This window comes from Sardina pilchardus, chromosome 10 (assembly GCF_963854185.1).
Source record: "Sardina pilchardus chromosome 10, fSarPil1.1, whole genome shotgun sequence".
Lineage (NCBI taxonomy): Eukaryota > Metazoa > Chordata > Actinopteri > Clupeiformes > Clupeidae > Sardina > Sardina pilchardus.
In genome coordinates, this window is record NC_085003.1 from 12192720 (window position 1) to 12213365 (window position 20646).

The 20646-nt window shown below is 38.2% G+C and overlaps 1 protein-coding gene and 1 long non-coding RNA gene across 2 annotated transcripts in view; both read right to left on the minus strand.

The window, feature by feature from the left end:
• chd2 (chromodomain helicase DNA binding protein 2) overlaps window positions 1–11478 on the minus strand; it is a 32245-nt gene extending 20767 nt beyond the window's left edge. Inside the window, exons 1-7 of the mRNA XM_062548264.1 lie at window positions 10541–11478; window positions 5054–5312; window positions 3620–3706; window positions 3185–3246; window positions 1466–1600; window positions 641–820; window positions 175–314 (exon numbers count right to left, since the gene is read on the minus strand). Of these exons, the coding sequence (XP_062404248.1) occupies window positions 175–314; window positions 641–820; window positions 1466–1600; window positions 3185–3246; window positions 3620–3706; window positions 5054–5312; window positions 10541–10602 (925 nt within the window). The 5' untranslated portion in view covers window positions 10603–11478. The remainder of the gene's footprint in view (window positions 1–174; window positions 315–640; window positions 821–1465; window positions 1601–3184; window positions 3247–3619; window positions 3707–5053; window positions 5313–10540) is intronic.
• A 982-nt stretch (window positions 11479–12460) lies between these two features.
• LOC134093913 (uncharacterized) lies at window positions 12461–20258 on the minus strand. Its single transcript, XR_009940390.1, has 5 exons — window positions 20078–20258; window positions 18498–18557; window positions 18284–18334; window positions 14642–14699; window positions 12461–12809 (listed from the first exon to the last, which is right to left on the minus strand). It is a non-coding gene; the product is annotated as an uncharacterized LOC134093913 (long non-coding RNA).
• Window positions 20259–20646: the final 388 nt, after the last annotated feature.

Here is a 20646-nt window from a genome sequence, read left to right on the forward strand (position 1 = left end):
TGTAATAAAACATAAATTTGAGACTATATGACACTGATTGAAGGGTTGAACTAAAAGACACATATTTAGCATGTGCTTAATCACTGTCACAATCATTAATCATTATCATTGATAAAGAGCACATAACACATACAGTTCGAAACGTTTATGGTCGAGTAAGGGACTCTGACTGACCTCCTTTTTTCCCTGTTCTAGCGTCCATGACCTTCTCGATGGTCTCACTGTCGTCATCCTGCTGCTCCTCGGCCCCTTCCCCTACCATCTCGATCAGGTCATCTGAGTCCGTCTCAAAATCATTTTGGTCTTCTTTATAACTGAAGGCACAGAAGGCAGAAGAGTGAGCAGATGAGCAGTGGCTAATAAAACTGTAACTGCCCTCAGATGGACCCATCGCCACAACCCTCACCTCACCGGAGCAGATGAAGTTCAACATAACTAGTTTTAAAAAGGTTCTAGTTCATTTTCAGGCTGAAGACTAGACAGAAAACAATTGGATAAGTAATGTGCACTACTTCTTTTGTGTCTGCACTCCAATCTTCTACGTCATCTACACACGCAGCACTGCTTCTTTTGGGCACACGTCAGATCGGGTCACCATCATCAGTTGTGCGGGCTGGAGAAACCACAGTAAGCCCCGTACCTGACTTTAGTAGCTGCCCTCCGGCGGGTCTGTCTCTTTGGGGTGTCCTCCTCGTCATCATCGTCGTCGTCGTCATCATCGTCATCATCGTCGTCGTCGTCATCTGAGGATTCTGCCTTCCTCTGCTTGCGTCCCTTTTGAGCCTGCTGTTTCTTAGCCGAGCTGGGTTTGGTCTGAGGTCTGAGCGACAGGTGAAGCGCACATACACACACACACAACATGAACACACAGACACACACACACGAGCAAGTACCAAATGCACCGTGCACCCATTCGCACCGTCTAGCTGTGCTGCCTTGCTCTACCAATGTGTAGCGAACGGTCAAGTGCCGATGGCCTTAGGACAGCTTCCGATTATTCTACATGATCACGTCAAACACCAGAATTTTAATCAATTTACGACTTGAACAGTCAGAATTTTAGTAACCAATCATCCCTTTCAAATATTGGATGTTAGAGCATACCATAGGAAACACCACACAATATTTGGAAATGGCAAAATGTTAGAGGCAGGGGTTAGAGTGGGAATTTGGAGGTTTCAGATCAATTCAAATTGGCTGATTTGTGCTGTTTTTTGTCCTTTTTTTTCATTTTCAAATGGCCACCACTGTTGGTGGGCTACCACTCCTTCCCTTCCCAATTTGACCCCTTTGCTTAAAGCAGGTAAGTCCACACACTTTGGCGATTTCCTAATATCAATCCAATACCAAAATGATCAGGCTTTGAGATTGAATAGGGGAAACACCAGGACAGCCACAACCATATTGACCACACAAGCTCATGGGCAGGAGCTGTCTGAAGGCCACACTTCGCTACACCTCTTACCTTCGGGCAGGAAGTCGTCTGGATCTAACTTTATTCTCTTCCTGCTCACTTTCTGTACTGCTGGCCTCCTCCTCATCCTCCTCCTCCTCATCATCATAATCTTCATCATCCACATCATCATCATCATCAGAATTTCTTTCAACACAGAGATACCACAGGTTCACCTTCTGGGGGGGGTCTATGACGTTTCAACCTGCTGCCCCTTAAAATGACTCTAAAGTGAGTAGAAGTGTCTTGCCGCTTCCACAAAGAGCTGCTGTGACTGTGACTTTTATTTTGACAGAGCAGGAATATTTCACACTCACTGATGACATGACATGACATGATTGACATGACATTGCCTTGTGATCAATTTTGCTTCTAACTTTGACTCAGAAAGGCTAACTTGTCTCTCAGTGATCACGATCAATTCCATCAGAAGGCTAAACAAAGTTTTCTTTTTACTATTCTGGTCATTAAAGGGAAACTATGCAGTTTGGCCAATTCATTTGCCGTCTTCTCATTTTTCTCTCGCAGGTTTCTCTGCAGAGTTCACCCCTACAGCTTCAGCGTATATATATTTTACAGCACTCTTCAATCGGTCAGTCTGCAGGTTTCTCTGCAGAGTTCCCCCTATAACCTCAGCATATATATTTCATGACACTCCTCAGCCGGTCAGTCTGTTGCTTCCTCTTCCCCTGTTTGTTTTCTGCTTCTTTTTGCTGGCTCTGCCATGACTGATGTCTGAGAAACTCCATCGCTACCTTGTTCTAGCTGGTGCCTGGCGTGTATGCGTGTAGTGCAGTAAATCAATTAGTTCATTTGCGAGCATGATCGCGAGGCTGCGAGAGGTTCTGTCTCGGAGTCCAGCAGTCCGCTGTCCAAGTGACAAGGGTGGTTATTCCACTCACATGTGCCAGGGGGGAAGCGAGACGGCCACCATACAACCCAAAAAAAGACATATAACCATTCCAATGACTCCAAAGCTGTTCAGTTAAGGTTAACTAAGCTAAAAAGACTGCATAGTTCCCCTTTAATTATAATAAAAGAGGAATTGATGGATGGACCGTTACAGGAACACTTTCCTCTTTTAGCTACAGGCTAACTAACACCATGTTGTAAGTCGCTTTGACAAAAAACCATTAGCCAAATGTCATGTGATGTAATGCAATGTAATGTAACTAGTGTGTAACCCATTTCCATTGAATTGTGGTAAGCTAGGTCAATGGTGTCAGACTGTGCTATTGCACTCACAGAGAAGAGAAGGATATTCTCTTCTAACTCTGGAGTCGATGGCAAATCAGATAATTTACCAAAAAAGGTTAACCTGTTTGTTTAAGAAGATTTCAGTTGAACTTAGTAGCTGTAATGCTATTAACCATGGAAACACATGTGTGATTAACAATGGAAAATCATGTAATCTTAATTACTATATCTTCAACTATTGTTTATGCATACTGAAGTTAAAAGGAGATCCATAATTATAAAGATGTCATTACATAGAGATCGTACATTTAATACACTAGAATCCTGAACTCGTCAGTTTACAGAATTCTATTATCTTACTTACCAAATTAAGACTAAATAATATTGATATTTCATGTAGATTCAGTATGTTTGATCACCATTATAAATTATACCCCAAAATAATATTGTGACACCAAGTGCATGTGACAGTTCACCTAAAGAAATAACCATGTGATTTTAAGTATCACAACACCCAGGCAACAATTCACTTACTTTTTCTTTTTCTGTTGATGTCCTTTTCTTTTGACACCTTCACTCTCTGAATCACTGCTACCCTGAAAATAGTAATAATAACCAAATAAATTCCCCAGAAAGCCTGAGGATTTTGCTTATGTCGTGATGTATGACCAAAGTACCACTAGAGTGTGCAAGTGAGTCGAGAATGTGATCAGATTATTCTACCACCAGGTGGCGCTCTGTATCGAAAATACAGACAGTGCAGAATTACCTCATACCATTTTTTTTATTTTTCTTTATTCCGCTTTCTCTCTATTGATCCACACTGCTAAAAATCAGATTCCCAAGGGAGAAATATAATTTCCCATCAATCTCTGTACGTCTGGCCACAGCGTTAGGGTTATGTGTTGCAGTGTCAAAAAACAGAGACGAATAATACAAAATAAGGGAATAATGACCATAACACCTCACCTCTGCTCCTATGTTCAAACGTGAAGGCTCCTGTCTACTGCGGTTAGATCTCCGGACCCCATACACATCTGGATGCTCCTCCCACATCTAAGGCCATACACAGAGGATATGAGGATCACTAAAAGCATGTTGAGATCTGATGAACCCCCTATAACCCTATATTTTTTTATTTTTTTTTTTGTACCAGGTACACTTGTTTTTCTCCTTCTGCTTCTTTTCCTCTATTCAATTTAAAATCAATTTTATTTTTATTCTATAGGGCCAACATAATAAAGCATCTCTCATGGGGCTCGATAGAACCCAGAGCCTGAACCCCCTGGAGTCAATACTGCGACGATGGGTGACAGGGGAAAGGAAAAACTCCCTTGTAACAGGAACACATTTATTTTATTAAAATCCCTTCATTCATCAGCATGAGAGCTCTGCATCTGCAATTAATTCAAAGCCATATTGATGGCCGAGACAGCCCAATTCTTAGATAAATATTAAGTTAAGCTCTTACACAATCACCCATTTTCAGAGGGGAGAGGCACACGAGGCCTTTTAAATGCCCATGGTGAAGAAGTGAGAATAATGAGTGGTTTATGTCACACTCGCCACTACTTGCCCTTATTTTTCAACCTGGAAAAAACGGAACTATCCTTGATACAAAGGTAGAATCATAAACGCTACACAACTGGATAAACATAAGATTAAATCAATTCAGGCCCGTTAAATGTTTATGAAAAACAAGTTTGGCAAAATACATAACTCATCTTCCATTGTGTGAGACATCACAGCAGTACTGCACAAATGCCATTACTCCCTTGTTACTAAATGGCCGTCGGATTAAAATGGCTCAGTGACTGATGTGTGACCTTATCATGCTTTCACAGCCAAAACAATGATTGGAGGGGTACTCTCTCTTTCTTTCTCTACTGCAGTGGTTGTCAACCTTTCTTGAGTCATGGCCCTCTAGAATAATTAGATGTGTTTGCCAACCCTCACCCACCCCCATCCCACTTGCAGGCTCCCTTGCACTTTTTTCCCCACAGACCATTTTAGTTTTACTTGAGCTGGAGTGACGTTACCATCACAGTTGTTACGGATACGTAGAACAACAATATCATGTTGTTAACAGCCATTCCTGACCATTAACAGTGCATAGTTAACACAGTCACGGGGGGATATACTATCATCACATACAATTATTACAGAAAGACTGCAATATTACTGTTGCCAATTTGCTGACACTTGGTTAAGACCAGACTGCCATTGTACAGACTGGTGTGATGATTTTGTTTATGAGTGTGTATTAAAAATGGTAATGGATATTAAACAAAAAAGAGGAAAAAGTGATGGTTTAATGCAGAATCTTTTTTTTCCACACAATCTGGTGAACCCCAGAAATTATGTTGCGACCCCCAGGTTGAAAACCACTGCTCTACAGTATACCTTTTTCACATCGGCCAACTTGTCTTTTTTCCGTACAGGCTTGTTTTTGGCCTCCCCTGAAGGATTCTGTGACTTGGACCCGGTGGACTCGCTCCCAGAGGCTGAGTGGCTGTCTGAGTCCGAGGTGCTGTTGGACTCGGACCGTCGCGAGCGGGCCCGGTCACTGCCACGCTCACTCCCGTGGTCGCTTCCCTGCTCGCTCTCCGACTGGCTGCCTGACTCCGAGGCCGAGTGGTTGGACTCCTCGGAGGCCGAGTTGCTACAACATCAAGAAAAAGGGGTGGATGGGGGGAGGGAGGTGTTTACTTCACATTTTCCACAGCTGTGGACTGAGAGGAGTTGCTCTGTGTTTGTCTTAGATTGTCCGTGCCTGCTGTTGAAATAGTAAAGCACACTTGTCTTAAAACTGTTATTTGGGAAAGAACTACTGTTATCTGAGTGCTACTCTCCACAGCAGGCTTCTTTTGTTTCCAAATGTCGAGATTACATAACCGCTCTCCAGTGATGCAAATGCAGAGCACTGTAATCTGCATGGTAAGTGTCACATGCAAATAACTGAAAACTTCTTCAGCAGGCTTCAAGGAAACTGTGACACAAGCCTAACTGCATAATAACGTATTCACGGTTACAAGGCCAAGAGTGCAACTGTTTCTGTCAAGGACACACAATCCTCTTAAACTCAGCTTTAAATATACATCACTGCCACCATCCCCCGCTGAGAATACGTATGCACCGTTGCAATACAGGAGCAACCTACGTCATCCGACACCAGAACACTCTGCCATGACACAATCGTCTAACTGACCTTTTGGCAAGAGTAACTACTGGTGAGAATGTAACTGTGAATACAACATTTTATTTCTTGTACAAATCTTAGTTCCATGAAATTATAATTAAGTGTACATATTTGTTTTTCTTTTTTTAGGGTCACATGTGCCTCTATGAGCACAAGCATAATGTCACTGCATAAATGGACAATATATATATATATATATATATATATATATATATATAATCCTGCTCGTGTGACAGCATTATACATACAAATAGAGAATATCTATGTTGCAGATGCACTGTGTCAGCATAGGCTTACTTTTGTATTTAGATAGTAAATCTGTTGATTCAGAATGCATTTTGTCACGCACACTGTTATTTTTCTTGCACTGAAAATTACAGATTATAGATGTTTTTAAGTATTGGGCAGTCTCATTCAGTTTCACCAGCCTTTATGCTAAGGAGAGGACAGGTGATTTACAGGACGGATTCTATTGGCGGTAGGAGAACAAAGGAATGACTTAATGAGAGTGAGCCATATTTAGTCTAGCACTTGTCTCAGCTGGTTGGGGAACGACACAGCAGCTTCAGTTCGCCCGCAGGGTGAAATACTTCCCATTTTCTTTCGTTTCTCACTCAGCATTACCGTGACTTAAAATAGACACTTCTAAGGTTACCTTACATGGTGAGAAGAATGCACCTTCTAAAGATATATATATACATATACATATACGTACACATGCACACACACTCTCTCCAACATATCCATTTCAAAAAGTCTCAACTTTAAATCAAACCAACATTTTAATCCATTGCAATAGTATATTTATCATTCATGGGGGAAAGGGATACAAATGGTTTTTAATACTTTAACATTTGAAAGTTAATTCTGAATATCGCAAAAACAACCCTTTGTGCAACACTGATTTGAGTGCGATCCACAAAGCAAAAACAATCGTCTGCTGTGCCTGGGTGTCTGACTGCTGCTGACAAAGCAAGTGGGGAGGGCTGCCTCTCCCCTTCCGTCTTGCTGGCTACAGACAGAGGCGGGACTCAACCTGCTGCTGAATTACTATAGGCCACTGGGTTGCCATGCAGGGAATGTCCAATCAAAATTCGCTGAAAGCGTCTCTGACCTCCGAATCACTTCCTGCTTTACCTTCCTGTAGTTCTAGGGGCTCTATCTGTACTGCACCAAGTCACACAGCCTATGCAGCACAAAGCAAGAGCCATTTTGTGACTCTGTGGTGGACTTTCAGCCATTTAATGAAGGAAATCACACATCTGATTGAAACTAATAAACCCTGAGAATATGTGGGGATATCTGGCAGGGAGCTGATGGCTTTTTGAAAGTGTTCAACTGGTCCAAAGTGAACATGTGTATATGCCTTAAGCATTTCTGATCCAATTTTGGATAAATGTGCTTAGAAAATGGCTGCCACATACTCAGCATAAACACCACATCACCAGGGGTGGAAACTACAACTAGTAAATGGATGATATTTGCAAATAAGGCATTATTAATAACAAGGGCATGTCGGTATTAAGTAAATAATAAACAGGAAAGCCCAAACATCTTTTACGCAAGAGACAACTGAAATAATTTTAACCCTTACTACACTGAGTGTTCAAAACAAATAGGTGTTCTTAATTGGGCAGTACAGGCATTCAGGATGTTTCAAGTATACATGAAACAAAAGTGCCTTATGTGACATCATGTGACTTATATCACTAACTATGTGATGATCATGATTACACTCATCAAATGCACTTTCAGAACTGTGGGAAGACTTGAAAGCAATGTACATGATACATGCACAAATTGTTATGCAAGTTCAAAAGTAAAATCATAATAATCTCTATTACAGTTCACATACCAGTGCATCTCAATCTGACGTCACAGAGTGGATATACCAATATAATGCATGTATTGTTCCTATGCTGTTGTTATGTCTTCAGATTTCCAAACTGTTCTCCTAATTCAAGTCACAGAACCTCTTTAATTCATGATGACAGGTGGAAAGTTTTAAACACTCATGTGGTAATATTCATATCCTATGGATAGCCACTAATTGTACCAATTTAAGGGTTTAATGCAACTCAAGGTCCATCTATTTCTGGGTTCCATACCAAAACAGCAAAAAGTCTGACTTTGACGACCCAGGAACCAAGTTTGACATGCTCAACACCATCCCTATACAGCCAACACACTGTATATTATAACAAATAGGCACATAGTCCCTATACAGCCAAAACACTGTATATTATAACGTATAGGCATATATCCTGCATTCTGTCCTCGCCATCAATGACCTGCTGGTGAAGATGCTACACCTAACACATCAGCTTCAACAGCTCTTGGTAAAACAAAGCCTTGGAGAAAACAACATTGGATGCTTAGTGTAGTCAACTACAATAGCGTTATGTTGCTCTGCTTTGAAATGAAAATAATGAATAAATTACTTTGAGAGTGACATGGGGCAGCTATGACTGATCTCAATTTGAGATTCAAGCAGTGGGGTAGTATAGCTATCTGTAGTGGGTATACTGTGATAAACCCCAAATGTTACGTATCCTTGCCTATTTTAAGTGGGTATACCAAGATGGGGATGCTTTTTAAGTGGGCAGAGTGCATAGTCTTGCGTAGTATCACGTAGACTACACCACTGGATTGAAGTCTTGCAGGTGCCTGTGTAAGACATTGGATGCTATGGCTGGGGAGTTATTTGGTGGGCTCCATAACAAACGACTAGAGCATTTCACATAGCAGATCTCAATCAGCGACAATGGAAGCATGGCATCATGTCAGAGGCTGAGGACAGTGCTCAGGTCACCCCAATTCAATCAGGACTATAAATATGTTGATACATCAACACAACATTAAGATGTTTAAATGGACACTGAGCAGACCTCTGCATGTCCTCAGCATGACTTGTGTGTAGTGTTGCATCTGCCAGCCGATGAGAATTTATCACGCATTACAAAATAAAAGTCCTAAGTTCAGAGCAACAGCCATTTTTGAGTGTTTATTGAGAAGAACACAACATAGTGCAAAGCATTCTGGGAGGTAAGTGTGGTTAGGACAGAGCGGTTATGGGTACAACTTACCATGTTTCTATTTCCCAAAACAAAGTTTTGCTACAACTGATTTATCCTTGTGATAGGCTAATGCTAATAACCCCAGATGTCCATGATTACAGACAAAGACATCTTTGGCACACAATATTGTATAACATTACCATCACCTACATACCAAACACAGGATTGCACCTCAAGGGATTAAAAGGGAGTGAAAACTGAAATAATGGCAATGCTGACTTGCAAAAAGAATGAATACGATATAACCATATAGGCCATATACTGTTCCTAACAAGTGCCATAATGCTCAAAATCATTATTGTGGATATTATTTTCACACTGAATTGTCTACTCTTCATTTAATTTTACTTCTATTGAAAACTCAACATAACATTTCTATGTATGCTGTAAGTGCTATATTCATTCAATTGCCACTTTCTAACTACAGAATGGTTAGCAAAAACTATACTTTTTAAATAATTGGCCTTGCATATGCATACCGTGTCAATATTTACATGTTAACCTGTGGAGTGCAGCATCAGTGTTAAAAAAAAAAATGCACAAAGACAACATAAAAACCCTTTAGTCAGAACTTAATCAAGTCTGTAAATGGCAATATTAGCATGTCAATGCTACTGAAGCGTAAGTTGTACACCATATTTGTTTCAGGTGTTTCATGGTAACCAGACCACTACAAAATCATTTAGAGTGTGAAATGTCAAATATGTAAATCATTTCCCATTTATGGCCCCTTTGAGACCTTTAATGATGTCAACTAAGGGCACATGAAATATGGTCAGAATATAACTCAGAAACAGCAATTTACCCGAGGTATAAGCACATTAATAAACATTCATTCCAGCAATGACAGGTATAGGACAATTGTTTTGTTACAGGCATAACGTAAAATAGCACTGTTTACAAATAATAAAGTTCTTGCAAGGCATTTAGGCCCAAATTAAGCATATGCCCCTTAAAAAAATCACTTCAACATCAGTATTTAAATGTCAACACTGAGAGGAGTTTGAGGGTTAACCATGTGATAAATATGAATAGATTGATGTCATTAATGCTTCAAATGACATATAGTTAATAACGACTATATTGTAAACCAACATTTAGCATTAAATATTATGTACATACGTTTAAGAGCATGCTCCCTACGTGGCATTTCTTCAGGTAACACATCCAATGATACACAATTGTAATTGTTACAGTGTATTTCTAGAACACGTGTCAATAAAGCATGAAATGTTGTTAAAAAGGACATTAACGTTGCATGTAAAATGGTGCAATGCAGCACACTAATCAGACAAGGTCATTTTACACTGTCACGAAGGAACATCAAAAATACTGAACCATGCCAGGAGATTATCCAAAACTAAATCGAACACATCCGATTGCTATGCTTTTGAGTTCGGATGTCTTACATGGGCCTCAATGGTCAAGTCATAAGTTTTTCAAATGCTGGCAAAATTAGGGTGTGGCTATTTAGCAACCTCAAGGTCAATGATCCGAGGCAAGTAAAATTCCTTGAAATTGCCATTTAAATACATACACAGGTGATCAACCATGCTTGTCAGGCTTTACAATCACAACACATGCCAAAAAGGGGTAAAATACATGAGATCGTACCTGGATGCATTGCTTTGGGTTGATCCTTCATCCTCCTGTTTTTTAGACTTATTCTTCATCATCGTTGTGACTTGAAAAGTTTTGGTATGATGATGCTATGTCCAGGTATTTACTGTCAAAAGTTGAAAGAAGGGTGAACTATCACACATGCTCCACCAGCCTGCTTTTGCTAAAAGGACAGCAAAAGCCTCGTCGTTGCGACAGACGTGGGCTGTATAGCCTACAACCGGACATTTAAAAAATGAAATAACAATCAAAAACAGAGCATCATGTATCGATAGCTGTATGATACCTGCTCAATACTAATCGATAGAGAATAACCATGTGTTGATTCCATTTCAAAGTGATCCATGTACTGGGCCACATACATAAATTCGAACTGCGTCACCACACAAAGGGCTGTTAAAAGCTGGTTTAAAAAGTGAAACTGTTAAAAAATTAAAAAGATACAAAGTAACCTACCTATTTCCATTCAAAGACACCGGAGGATAAACCTTCCACTGTAATAAGTTACATTCGTGCCAGCAAAAAACGACGTTATATTTTTTACGTCTCCGAAATGCAAAAACACACTGTTTAAAATATTATAGACTATTTTGTAAACGAATTAAACCAATACTGTCCGGACAAGACTCCATAGAGGGGTCGAGACTCTGAGGTAACTAGCGAAGCGCACTAAAAATGGAGGAGCGCCATGGCTGCCAGAGCAAGGCAGGGAAAACAACGACTCGCGCATTCACACTACAGCGCTGGTGTTCTCGACGACAAAAACGGAATTCACACGGAAAATATTGTACTTCATACGAATAACATATATATATTTTGTAAAATGTCAAAAAAGCGACACAAAGAGCCAATCAAAGTTACAGAAGAGAGCCAGCCAAAAGCCTGCAGACTCTCGACGTGTTCCACTTCCCAAGGCTCATCCGCCATCTAGAGCTCCTTCCCAGCTCTGAAAGCCTAGCCTTTGATTGACGTTCTTTCCATTTACCCAGCACTCAGGTGATATACTAAAGACCCACCCCTTTTTATTTTGAACAAAAAATGTAATTCAAATATTATTTTTTTCTAAGCAACAATGTAATATTAAGATACCTCAATATCCATTCAATTAAATCTATTTTCTGAGTCACATAGTAGGGTTATAATAGAAAAAACTGCAGAGAATATTTTATTTTCTCAGCCAACACTTCCTGTTCAGACAGGAAATGAGACTACAGGAGCCATTTTATGGTGTTAGGGGTGACTTGGACACCATTTCATAAAGTACCATTACATCACACCAAACTCTTGTTTAAGTAATGGTGTGAGAAATAAAAGCAATGAAAAAAAAAAAAAAAATCACAAAAAAGAAAAAATATATATGCAATGGAATTCCAATTGGAGTGGTGTGGGCTTTCTTAATGTGGTTATGCGTTTTGAATAATTAGTAATATCCAATTAAAGAATAAAATAGCCTAAATATAATTTAAACAGATATTCATCGCATAATAATCGAATATCGATTAATATATTATCATTATTATTATTATATAATCGAATAAGTGAAAAAGAACCGATTGCAAAATTGATGCAGAAATTCACATTTTAAGAGGGTAGCTAGAGTGCCTAACCAGTGATTTTCTTAAATGAGGTTTTCCGAACTTTACCCTGTGAAAAAAAATAACTTGTAAATGTAAATTAATTTGTCCATGACCTTTTCAGGCCAGGTGAAGGTCATGAAATCTTTGCATAGTCAAGAAGTGAAGGCTCAGTTTGTTCCTACATTAAGAAATTCCAGTCTTGTGGGTGCCGAAGATCGTACACATTTAGTAAATAGCATCGCTGTTGACCTCTACACCAAACCAAAGGCCCGTTTACCCAAGTTATAAAACTAACTAAATTTTGTTCAATGTAACTAACCAAGGACAGAAAGGCAAGTTTCTTTAACAATTTCATTATTTTATTTATCAAAATGACATTCGAATTTGAAATTAGACAAAACATTTGCTTTCCTTGAATGAGAAGACATTGAACGTTTTCATTTGACATTTAAAATAAAATCAAATTAAAGCTCAATTTCACAGCATAAGGACAGTTCAACTCCATTTCATAATCACATTATTGATGCAGCCACATCAACAATTACAAGCAAAGCAAAGGCAAAACATCTGACAATCCAAATTCCAATCAGCACAAGACAAGAAAAAGAAAAAGAAAAAGGGGGGAAAAAATTGCCTCCTTCTTGATAAAGCAGTTGTCTCCTCGTGAATCTTCAGTTGTATGGGGTCTTAATGGAATTAAAAAGAAAAAGGAAAGAGATGTAAACCCCAAATTGCATTTGAAAGCAAGTTTAACATGTCATGCTATCTTGATTGCAACAGCCTATAGCAAGACATTTTCTCCACAAAAAAAACTAGCCAAGCTAATTCACAAGCAAGTCTTAGCATAGCACAAACCTCAAGAAAAATAGAACCATAAAGAACAGCTACTTGGTAACAAATACTGAATAAGCTAACCAGGATGAGATAGCTATGTTACACACCACCATTACAAAACAACTGCGGAAGTTTAGAAACAGACCGCATCCAATCTGATTTCTCAAACAATCGGTTCATCATAGATGAAAGATAAATGATAAACAAAGTGGCCATAGTAGCAAACTAGCCTAGCACTGCTTACAAAGAAAGACTTGCTGCGAACCAAAGCAACATATAGCTAGGCCTACCTATTTCCGTAAACAAAATCAGTGTTTCTATTTAACAGGTCTATTCACACCATTTTAAAGCATCTTGTGTAATGTACAATGCTGTGTGAAAACATCTGCAACAAACAGCTTAACGTGTTAAAAATGGTTCTAAATTCAGCAATAGCATCAAAATAGATCAATGTAGCCTAAACCATTTCTATCTGTCCACAGTCATGTTTGTGAAGTGCTTCATCAACCGTTTTTGTTATTATGCAGGATAATGATATACTGCACAACCAGGATTTATGAAGGAATTTTGTTCTACGTTTTTGGAGCTGACAGCAATGGGCAGGGTTTTAAAAAAAGCCACTTGTTATTTAAGGCATCTTTTTTTTTGTAATTTCATACTAACACTTATAGAAGTTGTCACCAGTGTACTCACATGGCATCATAAAGCTATAGGTCTTCACAAAGGACAATGTGGACATGCAGAAGCCTAATTACCTCAACCAAACAATCAACAAATTAAACACCATGTGACAACAAATGTCTGTCATAGTCAAAACCGTGCTTTTCAACCAAGTTTTGCCTAAAGTTTTGAGAAGAATGTTGAGTAGATGAGTAGGATATAACTTTAAAAAAAAAAAAAAAAAAAAACCCACAAATACTAGTCCTAATTAATGCCCGTTAGTCTTAGAGCCCCATACACAGGTTATGGAGTTTCTTGTAATAATAAGGTAATATGCCAGCAGGTGATGTTAATTAGTCATAACGTACTACTACATAACACACCAAGTAGTTATCAAGTCCATAGCCTAACTGTCAGAATCGTACTTTTGTATTTTAATCAATACATTGTTTAATTTATTCGATTAAAAGACGCCGATATTGATATCCAAAACATGACTTAAAGTCCAAAGGAGGATAGAACAATCTAACCGTACTCCAACTGTACTGAGGTTTAAATAGAGCCTTAGATATCCTACGAGTTGAGTTGTCTGGCTTGGGTAAGGACCCTATGTTCAAGAAGATTAGAATATATTTATACACAATGTGCCTGAACATGTGTGTTGTTGGGGGGTGGGGGTTGGTGTGAGTGTGGTCTGATGAGGGTGAAAACAAAAATCTAATCTTCGTTTCATTCCTGTGATAAATGTTTCCATATAAAGTGCAGGCTATTCACACTCAACAATGAAGAACACTTGAATACTTTGTATTAAGTCCATGTAAGTGCTTTCTACTATAAGTCTACATAACTATGTGTCAGAGTGGGGAGGGGCCATCATAAAACATATTGTGGCAATTAATGTAATGACCCAAGGAAACCTTTGCATTAAAAAAAAAAAAAAGAAAATGCACTGAAGGGCAAAGTGCCAACATGACAGACATTTGCAGTAACATGTATCATATTTGCAAGAGAAGAATAGACTTACAGAGTAGTCTTCAGGCCTTTCTGGATTCCTGCTGGAGCATTCAGGCCACATACCATCTCTGCAAACAGATAGTGAAAGGTTAGAAATATGCATGTCCGTGTTTCACCTAGTCATTTAGATTAGCGACTGGAATAATTTCACTAATGAACTTTTCTGTAAACCTTGTAGCATTTTCGGTCACAATCACATTTACTACTCTGTTGTTTAAGTTATAACTTCTGGGTGCCATTTTCAGTAAATGAATCATTCTTTTCATTCGTTGGTCTAATAACTTGATCTCAATTGGATGCATTGAGAATTTTCCTTTTATAAGGTCCACAATATATGCATTCTCCACAATTCAGATGTTTATCAGGCACCTTCAACTAGGATGATACAATTTGTGTTTTCCTTTGAGACTATATCTAGTACACACTCAATTTCATGAGCATAATTATGAAAGCCCTAATTTCAGAACACCATTTTTGTCCATTGACAACATTTGAGGGGGGAAAAAACATATTTTGAGGACGTTTAGTTGAGGCCATCTTGCCTGCTTTCAAGTGTTGAAAGAAAAAGTTGTTGAAAAATAGTATTATATGCAGTTTCACCAAACTCCTCCCTGAATTAACTTTGATTAAAATAAAGCAGAAGAATTTGTGTCCTAATATACCTTAGGAATCCCTCAATCCAGCTCCATTACTACCTGTTGTGTTAACATATCAAAATCTTTGAGATGTGACTAAAATGGACAAAAAACAAACATGGTCAGTAGAGAAGGCCTTTGGCGGTATGGGCTACTTCTCCTACGCATTTAGCACGTTAAGTTGATTGCAATATGCAACCACACCATTAGATGCCACTACATCTTAAACTTTTAAGAGGCATTTAGTACCACTTCCTGCTCTCTGTAAACATTTGTGACCTCATTCAGTCATCCTTTAACCTTGACTCTTTTCTTAAAGAGGACATAGCATGGATGAATCGGGTATTGCACCGTGTTCATTGATGTTGCAACAGTGTATATATTCAACTTTGATTCATAAAAATTAAACTCAATTGCAATATTACAAGCCCAATTAGAACCTTATAGGCTGGGTATTAAAATAGTCCGTTTGACTAAATGGCGCCCTCTTTGGCAACCCCAATTGAACTTCAATGGCTTTGTGATATTTGACGTCACAAATAGGCTTTGTTCTAATTCGCCCATTTTTTAGTGGCTATTTTAAGTTCAAGATTTTCGTATGAAGGAGGGCACAACCATGCCTCATGTTCATGATAGCTCTTTGGTTATGCACAACCTCTCTTAATTATCAGAACCAAGAAAATGATTTCCATGCTATTTCCATGTCACCTTTAAAGATGTCATTTAGCCATCAAAATAAATGTCATAACAGAAACCAGCCAGTTAACACAAGACTGACTGCAGACCCTCACCTCTTCAGTTGCTCTATGCTAGAGAAGCTAGACGTTCAGATGTCACTATTGTTTCTGGGGGGGGGGGGGGGGGGGTACTTGAACAGAACAGTAGGCCATTTAATTGCGCTGATTGGTTTGATCTATCCAAATGTGTGCAGAGGCATTTTTCCTCCTGTATCGGTTGAAACACACCCTATAATCATGTTCAAATTGCGAAGTTCCAGATACGATACGCATCATGAATCATGATACAATACATCACAATCTATTGTGATACGATACTTATATTGCTACACTTTCTACCACAAATGTAAAAAGAGCTGAAAACACAATTTGATGTGTACCACCAGGACAGTATAATATGTTGATTGCGTTATTCTGATAATTCAGCATACAAATAATACTTTTTATTAGTCAGCTATATGGACATTTTTGCACAGCCTAACGCTTTAATGAGGGAAAAAAAAAAAATCGGCGACAGTGACGTATTGAAAGCACAGCCCTGGTCGAAAACACTATCCTGTAATAATTTCCTTTCAACCGGTTACAGCAAACTGAAAGGAAACTTAAAGGAGGATAACTTCTCTCTACACTCTTCTCTGTACATTTGTGTAGCAGTCAGAGTTTAGACTAGATAGTTAGGGTAAGCTACCTGTAAAAAAAAAAATGCACAGTGCAACAGTAAGCCTCATCCACAAGAGGGCACCAGCTTGCTTCTAGGGCACCTTTTAGCTAGCGCATTTGTGGGGATAATTGATGCCTTCTTGTGACTACACCCTATAAGGGATATCAGTTGTCGTTGCCTATAGACCCCCTTTACCCCTTTGAATCTATTTTGTGTTTGAGAGGTTTTGATTGTTTGTTGGATTTCACCACTCTTGTACGTCATTCAACATGCCATTAACCATACATATGGGCTGTTGAGAGTTGACCCAGAGCTATGTACTAGGGATGGTGTTAGTGTAGTGGCTAAGGAGCTGGACTAGCGTAATAAATGTAAATGCACTAGCATAGGGAATACATTCTGCTAGATAGTGTCGTCAACGTATGACCATTGAGCACTTAGAGGAAATTATGGCAAAATTTGTGCATCATTTAACTGCTGCAAATGAAAAAAATAAAACACTCCTTCCAGTGTCTAACCTAAATAGGGAACATTTCACACTCGTGAAAATTATGGGCACACCATCTGAATACTTATAGTATAGTACTGCATGTTGTAATAATTGTCAATGTGTACACATATGTGCACTGAAAACAGCAAGTGCAAGTGTGGCAGAATGTGAATTCTAGGACCGTTAATCCATATACAGCTGACATAAGTCATACTTTTAATGTAAAATGAAGATATTTTTTCTAATAGTAAGCATAATGGGCATTTTGCAAGGTCTCCTTATGTCTGGCCCACACATGACTGTTTCAATTAATGTGTTCAAAACCAGTTACGTCGAAGTAATCAACATTTTAAAGTTGAATATTCATGTCAAAAAGGCAACTGGGATTATCTGTCGCTTCAGTGGGTGGAGCTTAGGTATGTTAATATGCAAGTGAACGATATTTACACATTATAGACAATATGGTATAAAACATTATGTGACTATTTCTGTATTGTTTTTGATACAAATTGCTTTGTAAATTAAACTAATGTGTTTCAATAAAACCATACATTTTTAGATTAAGAATGACTAGCTACATTTTTGATGGACTAATGTTTGATAATATTCTATGCCAGAGAGTGAAGGTTCAGTTTTATTATTTCTATTTTGTCATCACACATACATGTCTACCACTACGTAGCTAAGAACCAGCGGCTAGCAGCATAGTAGTACTCCCGTGTTGCAGTTGGGCTATTAAGATATGATATTAGCCTTTTCGATTATGACAAGTATTGCTGAAGTTTACTTAAGTGCGTTTTTGAACACAAAAACACAAGCTTTTCAAACAATATAGTATAGCAACAGTGTGCTTCCAAAGAACGTTGTTCCTGAAGTATCAGAAAGTCTTCATCAATAAACAAAAGAAAGGTAACACTGGCTAATCCAATCCTCTAGTCACAAACTCTCAATTTTCAATTCTCTTTTATAAAATTCCATATTAACAAAGCACAGCTTTTGCAGATAATAATGTGGCATTCCCTTATAAAAAATGCTCACATTTACAAGTAGAACCATGTCATTAAGGCATGCATATCTTTTTTTCATGAATTGATCATTAGGTATTTGAGACTACCTCTACAATACTTACAATTGTTACTGCGGTCCAGCACTGGATACTGCATGCCCAGGTGATGCCCCTCTAAAAAAAATATAAATAGTAATGACTCAAACCGCAATTACGTACAGATCAAGGAACATGAATTACAGCACACCCTACTGGTTAGGTACAGGGTGCAGAGCATATTAATCTATCAATAATTCATTTACAACCTACAGGACTCCAAAATTGCATTTCACATTACCTTGATTTGTCATCCTTCATCGAGTTTTCACTCCTTTAATTCACTGCTTCATGATGGATTCTGAAAAGAGAATATTAAACTTAATTACATTAATTGTATCAACCTTTCTTTGTTTCTGAGAGCATCTAAGTTATGGAAACCCCTCCAAGTTAAACTTAACCTCTTCTGAATATAACTATATCTATACACTTTTGTGTTAATTGCACGCTTATAACATCAGCCCATGCCTACTTCTTTAAAAAATAATGAATATTATGGCATTTCACATTAATTTGATTTATTTCCCCAAAAATAAACCAGGAATGTAATGACAATGACTCTGAATCAGTAAAAAAAAAGAACACAGAACATGAGGATTATGCATTGCTTTTATTATGAAATGTTTCAGGTTGAGAGAATTACATCAAATGGAGGACACTGGAAATCCACAAAATGTCGTCTTCAAAATGAGCTTAATGTAAGGATTTCAAATCAATACAGACCAAATATAAAACTGGTCATGAAACAGTGCAACAATGAAATGCTTGCTTAAGAACTAAGAGACAACTATTATAGTAACATTATATGACCTTGAATTTGAATATATTTCATCACTTGGCTAAATGTGTTGTTTTTTTGCATAAATACTCATTTTTGACATGCCTGACAAAGTGTATGGGCTTCACAAACTAGGTCTAAAAAATAAAATGTCCTCCTATATGACACCTTAAGTTGTAAAGTTGTTTTCTGTAAATTTTTATATTCTTTTTCCAATCCTTACCACAAAGAGTTAAAGGCCAACACCCTATTTATAAACTTCGACAAATACTGTAGAAATGTTCCACTAAACATTGTATATTCTACAGCAATAGCATAATCTTTCAATAACCTTAAGGACCTACACATTTTGAAAATGTTTTATTTTAATTTTATTTGCTTATTCAGAAACAGTGCTTGCATAACAGCAAAAAAATATTAAAACAGTGTTTAAGTCTAAACTAAATATGTAGGCTACTATTGCCTTCCATCATTGTTTTTGCTACATTGTTATTAGACAGGGGACATTTATTCCAATAAGACATTCTTTTAAGTGTGTTTTAAATTATGCCTCTTTTAAATATAAGCATATGCAAAACACAGTGCTAAAATGTGTTTAAAAATCATTAGAATCTCGACTCTGACCATGAAATGTGTGGAAGTCTAATGCACAAACACAAACCTAAGCTTTTTGGTCTTTTAGAACATTTTTTAAGCTAGAGCCATAACAAGGACATTTGCCCCTTCAAGGACAAAGCACATTTTAAATGCGTAGTAAGCCACCATTAGGTAATACACGAGTTTAAATAAGAAATATTTGTTCTTACCTACACCTACACCTAGCATTTGACGGAAAACAACGCGTGAATACATTTTACATCGAATTTACTTCTCGAAATGCGATTTTACGGAACTTGTTTGTCTTTCCATGTAGGCTAGGCATACACCATGGCCATTTTTACAACAGGCGGCTCAACCCTCTTTTTCCTCCATATTGGAACAGACTAACGTTAAGGTACACCTCAACTCAACATGGGGACATTATGGTCTCATTAAAATCTTACCATAGCTGGTCTCAAATGTTCTGTATGAAGATCTGGACACAGTGTTGCCATTTTTCTTGTGGATTTCGGTCGTTTTGACGTAGTCGTGTTCTTTCGTTCCTCCTCCATGTTACAGTGTTGCCGTGGCTCCTCTTCTCTTCCGTCTGCACTCCTCAAGCGCTCGAGCTGTTATCCAGTTTCAGCGGACTGCCCCTGTGCTTTAGCGTCAGCGCGCTTCACTTCCTCCCTCTCGGCAAGCGAGCATTGTGGGTAAAAAGGGACAATATCACATTTGTACGTATACGTTGTGAAGGTTTTACATACTCAGTGAAAAGTAAGTTTCCCACTAAGATACTGCAAGGTTGTATCACTGTAAATCAATGTATCCTTAAGTTGGTTGTTGTTAGGCTACTGTGTCATATTAGCCTACTGCTGTGGCCCAACAAGTGATTTCCCCGTGGTACATGTTTCATTTTTCTTTCTCTGTATGTCTACAGTCATCGTGTGCACATAAATAAATAGCTTACCAAGTCACAACATCTGGTAATTCACAACATGAAGTTCTCATCTATTCTCATCAAGGTTATGCA